This window comes from Pongo abelii, chromosome 7 (assembly GCF_028885655.2).
Source record: "Pongo abelii isolate AG06213 chromosome 7, NHGRI_mPonAbe1-v2.0_pri, whole genome shotgun sequence".
Taxonomy (NCBI): Eukaryota; Metazoa; Chordata; class Mammalia; order Primates; family Hominidae; genus Pongo; species Pongo abelii.
This window is the reverse complement of record NC_071992.2, coordinates 85,222,101-85,243,201: the sequence shown is the minus strand read 5'-3', so window position 1 is coordinate 85,243,201 and position 21,101 is coordinate 85,222,101. Positions and strand designations below refer to the sequence as shown.

At 42.1% G+C, this 21,101-nt stretch overlaps 2 protein-coding genes across 39 annotated transcripts in view; both read left to right on the top strand.

Moving 5' to 3' along the window:
- Positions 1 to 8,383, top strand: part of NCOA2 (nuclear receptor coactivator 2) — a 295,898-nt gene extending 287,515 nt beyond the window's left edge. For 21 of the 38 annotated variants that reach the window (XR_010141181.1, XR_010141195.1, XR_010141177.1 and 18 more), the window contains 2 exons: positions 437 to 517; positions 4,524 to 8,383. Coding sequence is in view for 17 of the 38 variants with exons in the window: in XM_054561747.2 (XP_054417722.1) it covers positions 4,524 to 4,535 (12 nt within the window). In the remaining 21 variants the exon portion in view is untranslated. The remainder of the gene's footprint in view (positions 1 to 436; positions 518 to 4,523) is intronic. The other 17 variants (XM_054561747.2, XM_002819170.5, XM_054561749.2 and 14 more) reach the window with 1 other exon arrangement.
- Positions 8,384 to 12,353: 3,970 nt separating this feature from the next.
- On the top strand, positions 12,354 to 14,823 carry LOC129061040 (histone H2A.Z-like). The gene has a single exon (XM_054561728.2). The coding sequence runs from the start codon at positions 14,023 to 14,025 to the stop codon at positions 14,407 to 14,409; it is 387 nt and encodes a 128-aa protein (XP_054417703.1). The 5' UTR covers positions 12,354 to 14,022; the 3' UTR covers positions 14,410 to 14,823.
- Positions 14,824 to 21,101: the final 6,278 nt, after the last annotated feature.

The following is a 21,101-nucleotide window of genomic DNA, read 5'->3' as shown; positions in this document are numbered from 1 at the left end:
AAGAAGAAGAGACTCACCTACTATAAAAGCAGAACACTGAGATGGTCCCAGATTCTGCCTTTTAAAAAAATTACACAAACAACCAACATGTACTGAGCATTTACTGCAAGCCTATTCTCTATTAAAAGTTTTGTTTAGATTCCCTCATTTAAACCACACCACAACTGTCTGGTAGAGCTACTGTTTTGAGAGTTTAATGACTCGATCAAGGTCTTACAACACTGGGAAGTAAATCCAGGCCGGCTGACCCCAAATATGCATTCTTAACCCCTGCACCCTCCTGCTACTTCCCTGAAGGGAACACTGAGGGCTTGTGAGATTTTTCTAAGGAGTTTTATGCAGGTAGCATTGGAGAAGGCCAACAAGGGATAATTTCCTTCTTTGGTGCCTTCTCTATTTATTTGGTGCTTTCTCTATTTCTCCCTTCTCTATTTAGATCTTGAAGGGACAAGAAAGATACTCATAAACAATGTGGACAGACAGTAAATATTCAGCTACATTTTGGAAGCATCATCAGGTGACGCATTGGGATTCTTCATCTCAAGAGGGAGGAACCTCCCAGAGCGAGGGAAGGGAATGAACGTTTTGGCCTCGAATTTACCAGGGACAGTGCCAGGCCCTTCATAGATATTTAAGGTTCCCCACCATTTCAGATGAGGAGACTGAATCTCAGAGGATGAGATAATTTATGCAGGGCTACCAGCTAGCCTGAAGACTTAGAGAACTGGTGACCCAGACCAACCAAGGTAGAAAGTGCCCGGCTGGGGGTTTAGGGGTAGGCCTGCAACCAGCCCTGTGGTGCGGGCCACACGGCAGGCTGGCAGGACCAGGGGTTCACCTTCACGTGCGTCCTAGTGGCCCATGGGGGCCCTTTAAACCCAAAATGGAAAGAGTAGTGTTAGGATGTAAGACATCAATTTTCAGTAAATACAGGATGTTCTCTCTTCCCAGCAAAGGCGTCTTTCAGGTGAGGCACAGTGGGTGGCACGCTTGTAGTCACAGCTACTCAGGTGGCTTGAGGCCAGGAGTTCTAGGCTGCAATGAGCTATGACTACACCTGTGAACAGCCACTGCACTCCAGCCTGGGCGACACAGCGCCTCTCTGTTACCGTCTTGCTCAGGCCACTGATAACCTCGTCAACTTTCACTGTTTTTTTCTAGTCCCCCTCTTGAATCTGCCTCATCCACCTGCACTTTCTTCATGCTGATTGTTAAGGCCAGAGAGCAGTCTGTCATAGAGACGTGTTTGCTTTAGAGAATAATCTGTATAGGATATCCCTTTTCATTCATCAGAAATAACCGGAAGTTACTTGCATTTGTCACCGTGCTACTTATGTGCACGTTAATAGGGGTTCAGTCATCATCCCGTGTTTCCGTAATAAGCTCTGCTGCTGTTATGAATCAAGGAGCTTTTTCCAGAATTTTTTTTTTTTTGAGACAGAGTCTGTGTCGACCAAGCTAGAGTGCAGTGGCGTGATGTCGGCTCACTGCAGCCTCTGTCTCCCAGGTTCAAGCGAATCTCCTGCCTCCACTTCCCAAGTAGCTGGATTACAGGCCCATGCCACCACACCCAGCTAATTTTTGTATTTTTAGTAGAGACAGGGTCTCACCATGTTGGCCAGGCTGCTCTCGAACTGCTGACCTCAAATGATCCGCCTGCCTCGGCCTCCCAAAGTGCTGGGATTACAGGCGTGAGCCACTGTGCCCTGCTCTTTCCCAGAATTGTTATTGGTAATCTGGTTCTATTTGTTGAACAAGATACTACTGTCATCCATTTTTTTTTTTTTTTTTTTTTTTGAGACAGAGTCTCGCTCTATCGCCCAGGCTGGAGTGCAGTGGCGCAGTCTCAGCTCACTGCAAGCTCCGCCTCCCAGGTTCACGCCATTCTGCTGCCTCAGCCTCCCGAGTAGCTGGGACTACAGGCGCCCGCCACCATGCCCAGCTAATTTTTTTGTATTTTTAGTAGAGACGGGGTTTCACCGTGTTAGCCAGGATGGTCTCGATCTCCTGACCTCATGATCCGCCCATCTCAGCCTCCTAAAGTGCTGAGATTACAGGCATGAGCCACTGCGCCTGGCCCTGTCATCCATTTTTAATTGACTCTGTTCCATTTATCTTGAATTGGAAATTATAATGGTACCTTGCTTTAAGCAGAGCTAGTACGTACAACCGTAGACTTACCAAAAATATATATTTAGAGAAGGGCAGTTATTTGACCTAACCAGAAGATTCTTCCTTTTATAAGAACTTACAGTATTTCTTTATATTTTAGATATATTTAAATAGATTAAAATTGAGTTTACTGCTCAGCAGCATGGTTCTCTTGTAATTACTTGTATTTACTAGTGTTATGAAAATTGATTACTAATAGGGTCGGCTTTTAGTTGATGATGATGGTGATAGTGGTGATGACATTTACTGAGCACTTATGATGTTCCAAGAACTATTTAAACACTTCATGTGCATCATTTTGTTTAATCCTTACAACCATCCTAAGAAGTATTAGGTACATAATGGACCCCACCCCTAAAGTGACACAGCCAGGGTACACCCCAGGCAGCGCGACTCCAGAGGTGTGTGCGGAGCACAGCATTCTCCTTCATCAAACTGATTGTGGCCGGTGGCTGCTCATTGATGTTAGTCCATGCCAGAGAATACTGCCTTACAAAGTTTCTAAGCCTCAGAAACGCAATAGGTATAAATACGTCTCCGGGAGGCTGAGGCAGGAGAATTGCTTTAACCTGGGAGTCGGAGGTTGCAGTGAGCCGAGATGGCATCACTGCACTCCAGCCTGGGCAACAAGAGCGAAACTCCATCTCCAAAAATAAATAAATAAATAAATAAATACTTCTCAGTAGACTTTCTTTTTCTAGACTAACTGGAAAATTGAGGGTTTTTCATATTTTAATCAGCACCTTGGAGTGTTTTTTTATGAAATCATGAAAGTGACACAAGTTAGGAATACGTATCTATTCAGCTTTATATTATAAAGTATGCTAAATGTTCTTCTCTGAGAAGAAGTAAAATCACAGGTATTCTAAGCTCATTTTTTAAGCTTAGGAGAATTGTGCACCTGACCAGGGGCTAATGTAATTCCACCTTTGGCCACTAGAACTCATGATCTGGCAATATTTCCCCCAGAACTCTCTTTTTGGAGTGCTAAGGTAAAATAGATTATTTGGAGCTGGCTTCCTCTCTAATCTTACTTAAATTAGATAATTTCTAATGGCCCTGATGGGCTAGAATTCTGTGTCTAAATATCTAAATCCCAGAAGCAATTGTTCCCAAAGCAGACAGTATTTCCACTAACAGAACTCAGATCATGTTGTTATTTGTAGTAATTTGATTTGTAGCAAGGTACAATTATAATCTCCAGTGTTGTCTGCCTTGCCTAGTCAGGCAATTTCTGTGATAGCAGTGACCAAGAATGTCTTGTTGTGGATATATCCCAGCACCTTAGCATATAATAGATGCTGAATTAATATTTGCTGAGTGAATGAAAACTTTTGGAAGGAAGATAGTCGGTAGCCAAAGAAAATCATTGACAGACATATTTGCACCAACCAAAGAAACAGCGCCACATAACTTGCTCACTATAACCTTTGGTATTCAGTCATTCACATCATCAGCACATAGCAGCCAAAAACCAGCAAGAACACCCCAAGAGGCCGGGTGCAGTGCCTCACACCTGTAATCCCAGCATTTCGAGAGGCCAAGGTGGGCAGATCACCTGAGGTCAGGAGTTTGGGACCAGCCTGGCCAACATGGTGAAACCCCATCTCTACTAAAAATACAAAAATTAGACACGATGGTGGGCGCCTGTAGTCCCAGCTACTTGGGAGGCCAAAGCTGGAGAATCACTTGAACCAGAAATGGGAGTTGCAGTGAGCTGAGATAGCACCACTGCACTCCAGCCTGGGCAACAGAGCAAGACTGCGTCTCAAAAAAAAAAAAAAAAAAAAAAAAAAGAACGCTCCAGGAGTCAAAACCCATCATGATCTAGCTTGCTGAAGCCAGGGAGAACACACCCAGAGAACCTTGGGAGTATCTGATTAGGGAAAATCAGGAGGGCCATTTTATAGAAGAAGGGTTTGTACTGGATGAATTTGAGGAAGAATTAGGAAGCAGTGGCCCCTTCTGGATCAGATGCTGCCAAAAAGCAGCTGGGTGAATTGTTCAGTCATCTTTATTGAAGGTGGGAGAAATGAAATTGAGCTAGGATGTTGTTGGTTGGAAAGCGATCATTAAGGAGAGATTCATCATCCATTTGCAGACGATGGCCTGCAAGAAATAGCATGTAGGATTCGCTGGGCTCCTCCTTGGCTCCTGGAAGCATTGTGTGGAGGGAGGAATGGCGCCCTCTGCCTGTTCACCTCCACATCGAATGTACTCATCCAGATGCGGCCTCTGTGATTTGCTTTATTGAAAACAGTCAGGAATTTTGATGTTTTTGTGATGGGCTTTATGATGGTTTTTTCAAAACCTCAAAGATATTTCACAACTTTTTATCTGTTTTCCTACAGAAATATTGCTGACACTGCTGAAGCCAGTTGCTTCTTCAGCTGACCGGGCTCACTTGCTCAAAACACTTCCAGTCTGGAGAGCTGTGTCTATTTGTTTCAACCCAACTGACCTGCCAGCCAGTTCTGCTAGAGCAGACAGGCCTGGCCCTGGTTCCCAGGGTGGCGTCCACTCAGCTGTGGCAGGAGGAGCTGCCTCTTCTCTTTGACAGTCTGAAGCTCGCATCCAGACAGTCGCTCAGTCTGTTCACTGCATTCACCTTAGTGCAACTTAGATCTCTCCTGCAAAAGTAAATGTTGACAGGCAAATTTCATACCCATGTCAGATTGAATGTATTTAAATGTATGTATTTAAAGGAGAACCATGCTCTTGTTCTGTTCCTGTTCGGTTCCAGACACTGGTTTCTTGCTTTGTTTTCCCTGGCTAACAGTCTAGTGCAAAAGATAAAGATTTTATCTGGGGGAAAGAAAAGAATTTTTTAAAAAATTAAACTAAAGATGTTTTAAGCTAAAGCCTGAATTTGGGATGGAAGCAGGACAGACACCGTGGACAGCGCTGTATTTACAGACACACCCAGTGCGTGAAGACCAACAAAGTCACAGTCGTATCTCTAGAAAGCTCTAAAGACCATGTTGGAAAGTGTCTCCAGTTACTGAACAGATGAAAAGGAGCCTGTGAGAGGGCTGTTAACATTAGCAAATATTTTTTCCTTGTTTTTTCTTTGTTAAAACCAAACTGGTTCACCTGAATCATGAATCGAGAAGAAATAATTTTCATTTCTAAATTAAGTCCCTTTTAGTTTGATCAGACAGCTTGAATCAGCATCTCTTCTTCCCTGTCAGCCTGACTCTTCCCTTCCCCTCTGTCATTCCCCATACTCCCTACTTTCATTCCTTTTTTAAAAAATAATATAAGCTACAGAAACCAGGTAAGCCCTTTATTTCCTTAAATGTTTTGCCAGCCACTTACCAATTGCTAAGTATTGAATTTCAGAAAAAAAAGAAAAAACGCATTTACTGGCAAGGAGAAGAGCAAAGTTAAGACTTGATACCAATCGAGCTAAGGATACCTGCTTTGGAAGCATGTTTATTCTGTTCCCCAGCAACTCTGGCCTCCAAAATGGGAGAAAACGCCAGTGTGTTTAAATTGATAGCAGATATCACGACAGATTTAACCTCTGCCATGTGTTTTTTATTTTGTTTTTTAGCAGTGCTGACTAAGCCGAAGTTTTGTAAGGTACATAAAATCCAATTTATATGTAAACAAGCAATAATTTAAGTTGAGAACTTATGTGTTTTAATTGTATAATTTTTGTGAGGTATACATATTGTGGAATTGACTCAAAAATGAGGTACTTCAGTATTAAATTAGATATCTTCATAGCAATGTCTCCTAAAGGTGTTTTGTAAAGGATATCAATGCCTTGATTAGACCTAATTTGTAGACTTAAGACTTTTTATTTTCTAAACCTTGTGATTCTGCTTATAAGTCATTTATCTAATCTATATGATATGCAGCCGCTGTAGGAACCAATTCTTGATTTTTATATGTTTATATTCTTTCTTAATGAACCTTAGAAAGACTACATGTTACTAAGCAGGCCACTTTTATGGTTGTTTTTCTTGCCCACTCTGGTAGGGGAATAATCTTTTATTAATAGGTGTCAGTTTCAGACAACTGCAATACCAAGAAACTGATGACCTTTTTTGAGCTATTTCTCCTTAACCCCCAATACCTTTCTTACCTAAATTTCAGAATGATATCTTTTTGATGTCTGAAAAGCAAAGCATTTTATAATATCTCATTAGCCAGGCTTTTTAGGAACAGAGAAGTTTTTCCTTGAAATTTGATTGTTTATTTGTGGCAGGGTGAAAAATGTACAAACTACCCCTATTTATACTTATATCTCTCTCTATATGTACAGATTATGGAAATATAGAAAGAGATATAGCCCAAAGATAGATGGTAAGTAGACAGTCTGAAAATGTTGCTCCATACTAAAGAAACTTTCTGGAAATTTGCATTTCGCTACTTTTTTCCACTTGAGAGGGGTCTCAATACAGGGAGGTGGCCAAGGAACAGCACTTCTCAGTGGCCACCAGTTCATATATCCCCTCAAAAGGCTCTACTTTTCTCCACCAAACCATTGGGTTGCCCAACTGTGATGGAAAAAACAAGCAGATGTTGACCCGGAACTCCAGGACCTCCCCGTGGGCTGAGGCTCATGTGGCATACAATTCAGTGTGACCAGTTTTAATGTTTAGAAATATGTGAATTAGAATGACTTTTAACTTCACACAGCACAAAAGAGAAATGGAGTTTAAACTGGATTTGTTTTGAGTTTCAAGTCCCTTTTCACTACAACACCGTCCAAAACTATCTACCTATCTCTTCTTTTTTATCCATCTGCCTGCTGTATTTTAATGTCAATCCTAATTCAGGCAAATCCGCAACTTCATGATACTGGTAATTTATAATAATTCATGATCATTGCTGTTTTGAAGGAAAAGAAATGATAAATTCTCTTACGGTTTCAATCAGGTAATGGATTTTGTTTTACATCTAGTTAGGAGAAGAAAAGTAAGTGAAGGAATCCTCTGATCATATTGATCACTATAGAAGCAAAAGCCAAATCAGTTCCCTTCATTATCAGTATTTCTCATGCTGTACACAATAAATTTGTTAGACTGAGTACTTGGTTTTTGTTTAATAGAACAAATAATCAGTGTTTCACTTATATTACTAAATGTGAAAAACATAATGTGAAAAGTATACATACATTAACTTGGTTGTAAAACTCATTTTAAGTGTTCATGTAATGTGGTAAGTTTAAAAAGTGAAGTGAGCTGTTTTACTATAATGAATTCGTTTGACTCAAAGATTAAAATGCCCCTCCCCCTATGTGTATCTCTTATGGCCTGTAATAATTGAAAGCAATGTTTTTGCAGTTTATATAATGCAATTTTTAATCTGTGTTCAAAAATGGAGTTCATATGGGCTTAACACATGAAATGGGTGGCACAGATCCACTTGCAGAACCCAAAGATACACAATCAATTTTGAAATGCAACTTAAGCCATTAATTGTTGGTGTGAATTTAAAATTTTCTAGTGTTTGTATGGTAGTATGCTGCCTAAGAGCAAAGCATTCTCTGCACAAAAGAAAATTACTGTAGTGGCTTCGATTTTAATTAGAATTTTCTCCCTGGTGTTTCTTTATAGACTAAAACAAAATCTTTTAAGTTTCTTACTACAGGTAAAAGCTATGTGCAAGAACCTCAAAATGCTAAAATCTAGCATAATGCCTTAGATCTGTTTTTAAGTCTTGTATATTCCTACATAGCTGTCCGATGTATTATATTTGTATAGTGAATTGTGTACAATTTTTGAATAAGTGCATCATCACTTAACCTTTATGTTGTTTGAATAGTGATGATGATACATTTCTTCAAACATTTAACTGTCATTTTTTTTCTTTGTCATTTGTGAGTTTTATTTGTACAGTTCCTCATGAAGTTGCATCTGAGATGTGTGTATATGAAAAGATTATACAAGGGTAAAATTAAGCAATATATTAACTATGGTTCTTCAGGAGAAAGCTTACAGTGTTTCAGGTTGTGATTTATTCTCAAAATGGAGTTGACTCTGAACATCACTTTGTTCACCTGCATTGATGTTTGTATTTCTAGTGTGAGCAGTTTATGCAAAGGTAGATATATTCAGAGAAATTTTAAATACATTTATGCAAGTTAATATTGCTTTGCTGATGCTATTTGCTTATTTGATGTTAAATAATGCTATTGTAAATAAAGAATTCTGTTGTTATTGCATCATTTAATAAATTTTAATGCCTTCGGGTTTTACATGGCTTTAGAGATTTTAATGGTTTATATTGTATCTTCTTTCATAATTGCATTTAAAAAGACGTTGTAATTTAATAATTTATATTTATATGGTAGTTGACACTGTTCACAGCACCTTAACATTTAATTCTTCCAATAAGCCATTTTATAAATTTTTACATTTGAAATAAAGGATTATCTGATAACTTAATGGCAAATATAAGCCACATCTAGTTCCATTGAGTCCTAGATGACTCTTCACCATACTGTTCCACCTTCCACTCCCAAATCTCCAGACACATTTATAAGAATAATGTGGACTTCTGACTGGCTTAGGAAGGTCGTATCACACATTAGAATATCCATAATGGTTTAGAAGTTGATAAGCAGTACAAGTACAGTACCTGAAACCTAGATCATAAACTATGTGAAATATTAGGAAATACAACCTGGAATTGTACTTTTAAAAGATCCCCCAAAAAATGATTAGAAAACTATATCAATGTTATTAACTATTTTAACAGATTAAAGGAAGAAAAAAACATGATTAACAATGAGTGCCATTTGATAAATTTGTGTAGGACAAATGTTAGCTCTCATTCATTTAAAAAAAATAAAGCTAGGAAAATTAAATGTCATAAATGTATTTAAAGTTATCTGATGGCATTCCCAATGAAACATCTGAATGGTGAACTAAAAGTATTAATTAAAGTCAACAAAACAAGGAGCCCCACTACCAAGACTAAGAAATAAAGTACTAATACGAGAATAGACAGAAAACATTTTTGACAATTTGATTATGGGAAAACCCCAAAGGTTTTTGGGTTTTGGGGTTTTTGGTTTTGCCCTGCTTTTGGAATGAATAGAAAAGCTCTGTAAGATGGTTAGACTATACAAAAATCAATACCATCTATCCACACTAATTTTGAAATTGTATCTTTAAAATATGCCCATTCACAATAACAAAATAATACAATGCTTATTAAGTGGAATTACACCTAACAGGAAGTGTCACAGACCTTTGTGAAGAAAACTAAAGGTTAATCAAAAGATGTAGATTTTAAAAAATGGAGACATGCTATGAACCCAGAAAGACCCAAATATAAGACCATTCATTCTTTCCCCAAATTCATGACAATCCCTATCAAAATCAAAAGATAAGATGCATTTGGAAGAAAAAATGTATGATAATGAGAAATTTGGAAGATGTGGGATTTCTAACAAATTTTATAATCTATTGATTTGTGGTATAAAATACTTAACACAGGTATGAATAAATACTCTATTCCTTTACTTAGGAATAAATACTCTTTGAAAAAGAGCCCAGAGACAGATTGCTGTGTAAATATAAAATCAATATATGACAGATTTCATTTCTAATTCACAGAATCATTGTTCTAAAAAAAAATGGTGTTGAGACAGTTGGTCACATTTGAGTGAAATACCAAGCTTAATTCCCTACCCCATGATATTAACAAATGCCAAATGGATCAAGGGTTAAATATAAATGTAAAATTGCTGGAAGCTTATGTTTGCATTATCAGAAAAGTGGAAACATCTTTTGAAAAACAAGTTATTAAGAAATGGATAAGTAACTATACATATATTTGTGTGTGTATAAGTGTATATAAGATTTATGATATGTAAGATTTATATATTAGATTTATATATATTATATGTGTATACATATAAACCTAATATATAATATATATATTCTACCAAAAATATTCTAATATTCTACATATACATAAGTCATATATACTGTAGACTCACCAAATATAATGTATAACAAAATCATATTAAAATACAAAGTTAAAAATGAAAAAAGTAGGAAAATGAGCGAAAGAGATGAACATACTGAAAGTGAAAAATGGCTAATATTAGGTGTTGAACATCATAATAAGTTGCAAACAAATAGTAAGGAGATGCTATTTTTCATTTATTGATTTGGCAAAAAAGGTTAGTAATAGCCACAAATAACTTCCATGGACTATGGTGGAAATGAACATTCTTTGGCACCTGGAATAAATGTGTAAGTTTGGTAAGATAGGTATTTCTTTGTATTTTGGGTAGAACTCATGACTGAAGCCGTATGGCTAGAGTTGTCTGGCCTCCAGTTTAATTCTTCAGAATGTCTCCTCTTACTTTTTAAACCTGTCTATTCCACCTACTGCATATTTGAACCAATTTTTTTTCCTAGTTTGTGTTTACTTTGGGTTTATTTTGGTAGGTTTTTTTCTAACTTCTTGAGAATGTATAAATTTTTCAACCTTTTTTTTTTTCCTACTATATACATTTCAAGGCTATACGTCCTCTTTACAGCTTTTGGCAGCATCCCACACATTTTGTCTACTAATGCTAACAAAGTCTCCAGTTATGGTTTGGAATTTTTCTCAGTTCTGTTGATTTTTGCTTCTTCATTCAGAAGCTATGTTATTAGGAGCATATACATTTCTCAAGACAAACTGGCTCTTTTATCATTATATAATGCCCCACACTATCTCTGGTAAGCTTCCTTGCCTTGTTTTCTTTGTCCGAAATGCACATAAACATGCTAAAGCTGGATTCATTTTGCAGGTTGTATCTTTATTCATCCTTTAACTTCCAAACTTGTAGACAGACTATAAGTGGTTCCTTACTAATTTTTAATCTGGTTTGCTATCAGTTACTGAGGTCTCTTTCTCCCTTCAAGTATATTATCTCTGCTTTTGTATTTTGAAACACTATTTGGCACATAGCACCAATATAACAGTTACATGCCCTTCTGATGGATTGACCCTTTCATCATTTGGTCAGAGATCAGAAAGTGAGGGAGCCTGACATGGAAGAAACTGGGAGGTGTGTTCCAGGTAGAACAAACAGCAGGTATAAAGGTCAGGAGACCAAACCAACTTGTGATATCTGAAGGACGGTGAGGCCATTGTGTGGTTAGAAAGACACTTGAGGGGCAAGCTCAGGAGGCGAGGGCCAGAACGCAGCCTGGGGCCAGATCATCCCAAGTCTCAAGGACCAAAGCAAGGAACTTGGTTCTTATTCTAAGTATGGAAACCAGTGGAGAGTTTTTGTTTGTTTTCGTTTTTGTTGTTTTTGTTTTGAGACGGAGTTTCGCTCTTGTTGCCCAGGCTGGAGTGCAATGGCGCAATCTGGGCTCATTGCAACCTCCACCTCCCAGGTTCAAGCAATTCTTCTGCCTCAGACACCCGAGTAGCTGGGATTAGAAGCATGTGCCACCATGCCCCGCTAATTTTGTATTTTTGGTAGAGATGGTGTTTCTCCATGTTGGTCAGGCTGGTCTCGAACTCCTGACCTCAGATAATCCACCCCCGCCCCCTTGGCTTCCCAAAGTGCTGGGACTACAGGCATGAGCCACCACGCCTGGCCTGGAGAGTTTTTAAAAGGGAGTAATAGGACCTAATTTTTGTTTTCAAAAGGCCAGCAACTATGTGGAGAAATGTCTGAATTTAAAAAATAAGTTAATTACGGCTGGGCACGGTGTCTCATGCCTGTAATCCCAGCACTTTGGGGGGCCGAGGCAAGTGGATCGCCTGAGGTCAGGAGTTTGAGACCAGCCTGGCCAACATGGTGAAACCCTGTCTCTACAAAAAAAAAAAAAAAAAAATACAAAAAATCAGCTGGGTGTGGTGGCACGTGCCTGTAATCCCAGCTACTCGGGAGGCTGAGGCAAGAGAATTGCTTGAACCCAGGAGGCAGAGGTTGCAGTGAGCTGAGATTATGCCACTGCATTCCAGCCTGGGCAACAGGAGTAAAACTCAGTCTCAAAAACAACAACAAAAAGTTAAAATAAATTTTAAAAATGAAATACCACACGGGGCCAAATTTTTTTAAAAAAAATTCCAGGGAAATCAGTTAATAGCCTATTAAAGAGGTCAGTTAGAATGGAGGACTGAACCCATGACTACTTCAGCTCCCTCCCATATCCCACTAACACAAATGCCTTTTTTTTTTTTTTTTTTTTTTTTTTTTTTTTTTTTTTTTGAGACAGAGTCTCACTCTGTGGCCCAGGCTGGAGTGCAGTGGTGTGATCTCGGCTCACTGCAACCTCTGTCTCTCAGGTTCATGCGATTTTCCTGCCTCAGCCTCCCAAGTAGCTAGGACTACCAGTGTGCACCACAACACCCAGCTAATTTTTGTATCTATAGTAGAGATGGGGTTTTACTATGTTGGCCAGGCTGGTCTCGAACTCTTGACCTCAAGTGATCTGCCCACCTCGGCCTCCCAAAGTGCTGGGATTACAGGTATGAGCCACTGCACCCAGCCAAATGCCTTTTTTTTTTCACACACAGGATTTCTGTCACCCGGGCTGGAGTGCAGTGGCATAACCATAGCTCACTACATCCACGAACTCCTGGGCTCAAGTGATCCTTCCACCTCAGTCTCCTGAGTAGCTAGGACCACAGGCGTAGTCCTAGCCCAGCTAATTTTTTACATTTTGTAGAGACGGAAAGGTTTCACTATGTTGCCCAGGCTGGTCTTAAACTCCCAGCCTCAAGTGATCCACCCGCCTCGGCCTCACAAAATGCTGCTGGGATTATAAGCATGAGCCACCGCGCCTGGCCCAAATGCCTTTTTATAAAGGCATAAACCCACAAGGACAAGGATAATAGGAGATGAAACAACAGCAACAAAATGTAAGTTGAAAGCTGATAAAAGGGTGGTGACTCATTTTGTAGCCCCTGGAAAGCTGAATGGCAAGCAGTGAGTAACGTCAAGAAGCAAGCGAAGTTCCCACAGATGTCTCCCGGGTCAGGAGCCAGCCAGCACCTCTGGATGCGTGATTAAGAAGCCAAATCAGCTGGGCGCTGTGGCTCACGCCTGTAATCCCAACACTTTTGGAGGCCGAGGCGGGCGGATCACCTGAGGTCAGGAATTTGAGACCAGCCTGGCCAACATGGTGAAACTCTGTCTCTACTAAAAATACAAAAAATATAGCAGGGCACAGTGGCGCGCGCCTGTAGTCCCAACTGCTCCGGAGGCTGAGGCAGGAGAATCGCTTAAACCGGGGAGGCGGAAGTTGCAGTGAGCCGAGATGACGCCACTGCACTCCAGCCTGGGTGTCGGAGTGAGACTCTGTCTCTAAATAAATAAATAAATAAATAAATAAATAAATAAATAAAATGTGGCAGGGATACCAAGGCAGACCCAACAGGAGACAAGACTGCTGTAAGGAGCAACCTTGACTCAAGCACTCTGTCGGCCATGCCAAACTTGGATTTGGGACTGCACTTTTAGACCCTTTCACCTAACCTTCCTTTGCGGTCTTTCCGCTCTTCTAGCCTCCCCTCGATTCCTCCCTACTTTCAGGAGATTGGCAGGTTAAGGAGCTAATTGTTAAGAGGTTTAGATGCTGAACAAAGAAGGTCTGTTACGCAAAAGATAGAACCCTTGTAGGAAAAGCCTGGGGCCCTTCAACATGGGTGGAAATATCTGGATGGATACTTCTGAAGCTATTGACTCTGAAGCTCCCTGAGCCTTCTGGGCTTGTAGAGAAGGCCCATCCTTCCCTACCGGGAGCTATCGGCTTAACAGCTACAATCAAAAAAGATAAGAATGGGCAGTTGAATTGCGGTGGGACGAAGGAGTCTCGCTATGGGTCTGATTAGCCCTTTCTCTGCCTTGCTTGAGCTTCAGCAGAATTCGAAATGGCTGGCGGTAAGGCTGGGAAGGACTCCGGAAAGGCCAAGACAAAGGCAGTTTCCCGCTCGCAGAGAGCCGGCTTGCAGTTCCCAGTTGGCCGTATTCATCTACACCTGAAATCTAGGACGACCAATCATGGACGTGTGGGCGCGACTGCCGCTGTGTACAGCGCAGCCATCCTGCAGTACTTCAACGCAGAGGTACTTGAACTGGCAGGAAATGCATCCAAAGACTTAAAGGTAAAGCGTAGTACCACTGGTCACTTGCAACTTGCTATCTGTGAAGATGAAGAATTGGATTCTCTCATCAAGGCTACGATTGCTGGTGGTGGTGTAATTCCACACATCCACAAATCTCTGATTGGGAAGAAAGGACAACAGAAGACTGTCTAAAGGCTGCCTGGATTCCTTGATATCTCAGGACTCTAAATACTCTGCCAGCTGTCCAGTGTTGGGGATTCCAGTGGACTGCATCTCTGTAAAAAACACAATTTTGCCTTTTTGAAATTCTATGTGAGCAATTTGGAAGTTTAATTAGCTTTCCAACCAACCAAATTTCTGCATTCCAGTCTTAACCATATTTAAGTATTACCGTGGCTTCAAAGAAGCTATTGATTCTGAAGTAGTGGGTTTTGACTGAGTGGACTGTTTTTTAAAAACTGTTTGGATTTTAATTGTGATGCAGAATTTAGAGTAACAAACATTTGGTTTTGTACAGACATTATTTCCACTCTGGTGGATAAGCTCAATAAAGGTCATATCACAAACTTTAAAAAAAAAAAAAAAAAAAAAGCAAAGAATGAAGGAGCAGTTGCCTCAATTAAAAGTCATGATTCTTGTTCAGTTTCCAGAACTGAGCCAATTTTCAAATCCAAAATTCACTGATAGGAGGTGGCCAAGACCCTTGGGGTAAGAACCCTGCAATCTCATGGCAAATATATACTGTAAGGATTCCCCCAGTATTTCCCTAAAGGGAGCTATGGTCATTTACTCAGGTGACTATACACTGGGAGACATTTAAAGGATTCTTGGCACAGGGTCTGAGTTGACATTAATACCTGAAAACATGAGCGTTATCCCGAGCCCCTACTAGAGTGGGGGCCGAGTCATCAATGGAGTACTGGCTGAAGTCCCATTCACAGTGGGCCCAGTGGTTCCATGGTCCCAGTTGGCTTTTCCCAAGTCCCTGATTATACAACAGGAATTTTATGCTTGGCAGTTGGAATAATCCTCATGTTGGGTTGCTGGCCTGTACTGCCTTGGGGTGGAGTGGGGAGGTGCAGATGAGCACCATTAAAGACCTTCATATAGAATACAGAGTGCTGGCCCTTAGCATTTGCAGGGTGATCCCTGCTTTTGCCCCCCGGAGAATGACTGTAGACTGCCACAGATGCAACCAACTTCAATTTCTGATTGCAGCTGCAAGGCTGGATGTGATATTGTCACCGTAGCAGACTAGGCATCAGGTACGTGGTGATGCAGCCAGTGATTTGGCAAGTGCATTCTCTTCCATTGTAATTAGAAAAGAGAACCAGAAATATTTGCTTTCAAACAAGAGAAACAGGAATATTCATTTATAGTTTATTTCAGGACTATATTAAGTTTCCCAACTTCTGTCATGATATAGTCCAAAGAGAACCTGGACCACGCAGACATCAAACAGAACATGAGACTGACGCATTCTATCAGTGACGTTGTGCTGATTGCACAGGACAGATGAGAGGCTCATATATCAGAAGTCTTGGTAAGCTCGTGGGAAGTAAATGCTGTGATGACTCAAGGACTGGCTGCTTCAGTGACATTTTCAGAGGTCCAGTGATGGAGGGCATGCCCAGATAACCACTTCAAAGTGAAAGGCAAATTGCTGCATCTGGAATCTCCTACCACAAACAAGGAGGCACAGCTCCTGGTAGAGCTATTTGAGTTTTGCAGGTAACACCCTCCACTCTGAGGACTACTATTCAGTGCCTTCCACATGTAGGAATACTTCTCCAGCCTGTAAACCAGGCGACACAGAAGGCTTCCAGCTTTGAGTGAGGCCTGGAGCAGGAAAGGGTTATGTGACAGGTCCAGGCCACAGTGCAAACCGCACTGCTACTTGGACCATCTGAACTTCAGACCCTATGGTGTTGGTGGGGTAGGGGTAGTCAGCAGTTGGAAAGGAGGCAGTGTGAGGGGATGGGTAATGGTGAGCTCTGGTGAAAGAATCAGATCGCAGCCTCCTGGGATTCTGGAGCAAGACCATGATATCCACAGCAGAGCAGCTTATGCTGTTTGAGAAGCAACTGTTACTGGAGCCTGGTGGAGATAGAACCCTTGGCCACCAAACACCATGTGACCACACGTCCATAAGTGACTGCTGGGAACTGGGTTCTGTTGGACCCAACAAGTCATAAAGTCACACGTGTCCAGCAGCAATCATAAAATGGAAGTGATCCATCAGGATTGGGTCCTGGAGGGGCCACAGGGCATGAGTAAGCTGCACAAGCAAGAAGCCCAAAGGCCCATGTCACCCACAACAGATGCACCCATGCCCTCCCCTGGTTATGTGTACAGCCTACTAGGGAGAGCCCATATGACTGGCTAAATGAGAAGGAAAAAGCCCAAGCTTGGTTTACAGATGGATCTGCTCAGTTCATGGGTAGAGCTAAAAGCGGACATTAGCCACACTGACGGGTGGCCCTGAAAGAAGGAACAATGTTCTCAATGGGGGAAGCTGCAAGGACTAGATACGTATGAGGAAAAGTGGCCTGAAGGGAAAATATGTACAAATTCCTGGCCAATGACCAATGGTCTCAGCATCTGGTCAGGGACTTGGAAGGAAACAGATTGGAAGATTGGAGACAAGGAATCCTGAGAAAGAAGCGTGTGGATATGCATATGGAAATGGGTAGACAGTTCAAGGACTTCTGATTTGCATGTTAATGCCCACTGGAAACATCTACCACAGGAGACGCACTGAACAACCAAGTAGACAAAATGACTTGCCAGTGGACATGAGCCACCTTCAGTCACCCCAGAATGGCTGGAGACATGAATGGCATGACCACGGTGGCAGAGACAGGGCTCTGCATGGGCCCAACAATGTGGATTTTCACTTACCAAGGCAGAGCTAGCCATTGCTGCCTCTGAATGTCCAACTTGTGAGCAACAGGGACCAATACTGAGCCCCAGTATGGCACTATATCTCCAGACCAGATCTGTGAAAGCCAACTACATCGTGCCCCTTCAATCTTGGAGGGTCAGCAGTTCATCCTCACCGCTTTAGATACCCGGGCATGGATTGACCTTCCCTGACCACAGAGCCTCTGCCAGGCTTGGGGGATTCCTGATTCACAAGCATAGAATTACAAGCAGCAGAGTATCTGACAAGAGGCCCAACTTCCTAGTGAAGGTGGGGCAGGAGGGGGCCCCTGGCCATAGGGTCCATGGTCATATGACAGACTGCTCCAGGTTGAAGCAGCTGGCCTCACAGAGCTTGGGAGCAGCTTCCTGAAACACAATGGGAAGTGCTAGCTCGGAGGCACACTCCTTCAGGATTCAACTTATGCACTGAATCAGAAACCTCTAAATGGCACTGTGTCCTTAATCAGAGAATATGTGGATCCGGGACCCAAGGGATGGAAGCAGGAATGGCCCCTTTCAACATGATTCCCAATAGCCCACTGGGGAATTTTATCCTTGTCATCCCTGAAACTCTGGGTGCTGCAGCGTTGGAGGTCCTGATCTCGAAGGGAGCACACTTGCCAGTGGACATGGTAAGGGTCCATTGAACTACAAGTTACGGCCGCCACTGGCACACTTAGGACTTCACATGCCCAGAACCAGCAGGTGAGAAGAGTCACTACAGTGGCAGGGCAATTAACCCTGATTGGCAGGAGGAAGTAGGGCTGTCCAGCACATCCCAGAATTGCCTAGATCCATTGTAACTGTGAATGGACACATGCAGCAAATCTGGACTGAAAGACTCAGAGCCCTCAGGAATGAAGATTTGGGTCACACCGCCAGGGAAGCCAAGGCCTCCTGAGGTGATTGCTGAGGATGAGGGGAATTTAGAGTGAATGGAGGAGAAGAAAGAAGGCAAGTGCCAGTTGTGGTCTCAAGACCAATGGCATTGATGACGACTACAGTTCATCCCACTGAATTCTCTCTTCTCGGTTTCCCCCAAGAAAGAGAAGTCCACAGAAATCACAGAGGAGCAGACCCGAATGTATGTGAAGAAGTAGATCCGTGAAGAAAGAGGTGAACTATGGCATAACAGCAATATTTAATGAAATAAAGACAAAATTTTCCAAATCTGATGAATGATACACACCACAGATCCAAGAAGCTCACAAGCCTCAAGTAGGATAAAACACATGCACCACCCACACTCATTTACTTATAGACACATCAACATACACGCACCAAGACACACCACAATCAAATGGATGAATGCCAGTGATGAAAAGGGAAACCATGAAAGCAGCCAGAGAAAGATGTCGCATTACATACAGGTGAACAGCATAAGAATGACTGCAATCTTCTTTTAATTTTTATTTTTTAGAGATGGAGTCTCGCTATGTTGCCCAGGCTGGTCTTGAACTCCTGGCCTTAAGCAATCCTTCCACCTCAGCCTCCCAAGAAGCTGAGATTACAGTTGTGTACTACCATGCCCGGCTGGTGCAATCCTCCAGTCAAAAACTACACAAACCAAGGCTGGGCACTGTGGCTCATGCCTCAAATCCCAGCACTTTGGGAGGCTGAAGCGGGAGGATTGCTTGAGGCCAGGAGTTCAAGACCAACCTGGGCAACATAGCAAGACCCTGTCTCTACCAAAAAAAAAAACAAACAAAAAAAAAACTTTGCAAGTCAGAAGAGAAGACATGTGACTGGACAATGAAATATGACTAAAATTCTTAACATTTCAGTCAATGAAGTCAATTCAGAGGAGACATATGAGTTCTGGTACTTGTCTGGACACCCAGTAAAACCAAAATGTACTAGAATAAAAACATATGGAATGATTCTGAATATCTGGGAGGAAAACCCCAGCGACAATAATGGAGCACTCTTTTTCCCTCTCCTCTCTTCTCCTCCTCTCCCCTCCCCCTCTTCCTCCTTCTCCCCCTCGCCTCCCCTCCCCTCCCCTCCCCTCTCCTTTTCTTTCCTTTCCTTTGCATTTCAATGGCTACAATTGAAGCACTCTTTAATTCCCAGATCACCAATATTCTTAAGACAAAGAGGATAATATTACACAAAAAACACAGACAGCTGGGTGCGGTGGCTCACACCTGTAATCCCAGCACTTTGGGAGGCTGAGGTGGGCAGATCACCTGAGGTTGGGAGTTCGAGACCACCCTGACCAACATGGAGAAACCCCATCTCTACTAAAAATACAAAATTAGCCGGGTGTGGTGGCACATGCCTGTAATCCCAGCTGCTCGGGAGGCTGAGGCAGGAGAGTTGCTTGAACCCAGGAGGCGGAGGTTGCGGTGAGCCGGAGATGGTGCCATTGCACTCCACCTGGGCAACAAGAGCAAAACTCCGTCTCAAAAAAAAAAACAAAACAAAACAAAACCCAGACATTGGCCGGGCACGGTGGCTCATGCCTGTAATCCCAGCACTTTGGGAGGCCGAGGCAGGTGGATCACGAGGTCAAGAGATCGAGACCATCCTGGCCAACATGGTGAAACCCCATCTCTACTAAAAATACAAAAATTAGCCAGGCATGGTGGTGGGAGCCTGTAGTCCCAGCTACCCAGGAGGCTGAGGCAGGAGAATCACTTGAACCCAGGAGGTGGAGGTTGCAGTGAGCCGAGATTGCACCACAGCACTCCAACCTGGCCACAGAGCAAGACTCCGTCAAAAAATAATAATAATAATAATAATAATAAAAACACAGACATTGAAAACTCCAAGTCAAAAAGTGACTCATTAGCACTGGATTCTGAGTGTGAATTTTAGGAACACCTTAACCAAATTATTTCTCTCATATTTTCTTTTTCACAAGAGTGATATATGATTAAAATTTGTCTAGCAAGTCTAAGATAGCTCTTTCAGTAAATATAAAAAGTTAAATTCTAAGTGATAGCATGAAGTTGTCATGGTTAAATTGGCAGCATCTTTTTCATCATTACAGGTTATAAAATAAAAGTTCATCTTTCGGTTGGGCGAAGTGGCTCATGCCTGTAATCCCAGCACTTTGGGAGGCTGAGGCAGGTGGATCACCTGAGGTCAGGAGTTCGAGACCAGCCTGACCAATATGATGAAACTCCATCTCTACTAAAAATACAAAAATTAGCCAGGCATGGTGGTATGTGCCATAATCCCAGCTACTCGGGAGGCTGAGACAGGAGAATTGCTTGAACCCTGGAGGTGTTCAATATTGGCCACTGCACTCCAGCCTGAGAAACAAGAGCAAAACTCAGTCTCAAAAGAAAAAAAAGTTCATATTTTGGCCTGGTGTAGTGGCTCACCTGTAATCCCAGCACTTTGGGAGGCTGAGGCAGGCGGATCACCTGAGGTCAGGAGTTTGAGACAAGCCTGGCCAACATGGAGAAATCCCGTCCCTACTGAAAATACAAAAATTAGCTAGGCATGGTGGCAGGTGCTTGTAATCCCAGCTACTTGGGAGGCTGAGGCAGGAGAATCACTTGAACACGGGAGGCGGAGGCTGCAGTGAGCTGAGACCGCGCCATTGCACTCTAGCCTGGGTAACGAGAGAAATTTCATCTCAAGAAAAAAAAAAGTTCATCTTTTAACAAGTGAAGACATTTAGATTCTTTTTTTTTTTTTTTTTTTTTGAGACAGTGTCTCACTCTGTCACCCAGGCTGGAGTATAGTGGCATGATCATGGCACACTGCAGCCTCACCCTCCCTGGGCTCAGGTGATCCTCCTACATTAGCCTCCCGAGTAGCTGGGTCTATAGACACACAACACCACCTAATTTTTGTATTTTTTGTAGAGATGGGGTTTCGCCCACCATGTTGCCCAGGGTGGTCTCAAACTCCTAATCTCAAATGATCCACCCGCCTCGGCCTCCCAAAGTGCTGGGATTACAGGTGTGAGCCACCACGACTGGCCCTAGATTCAATTAAATAAG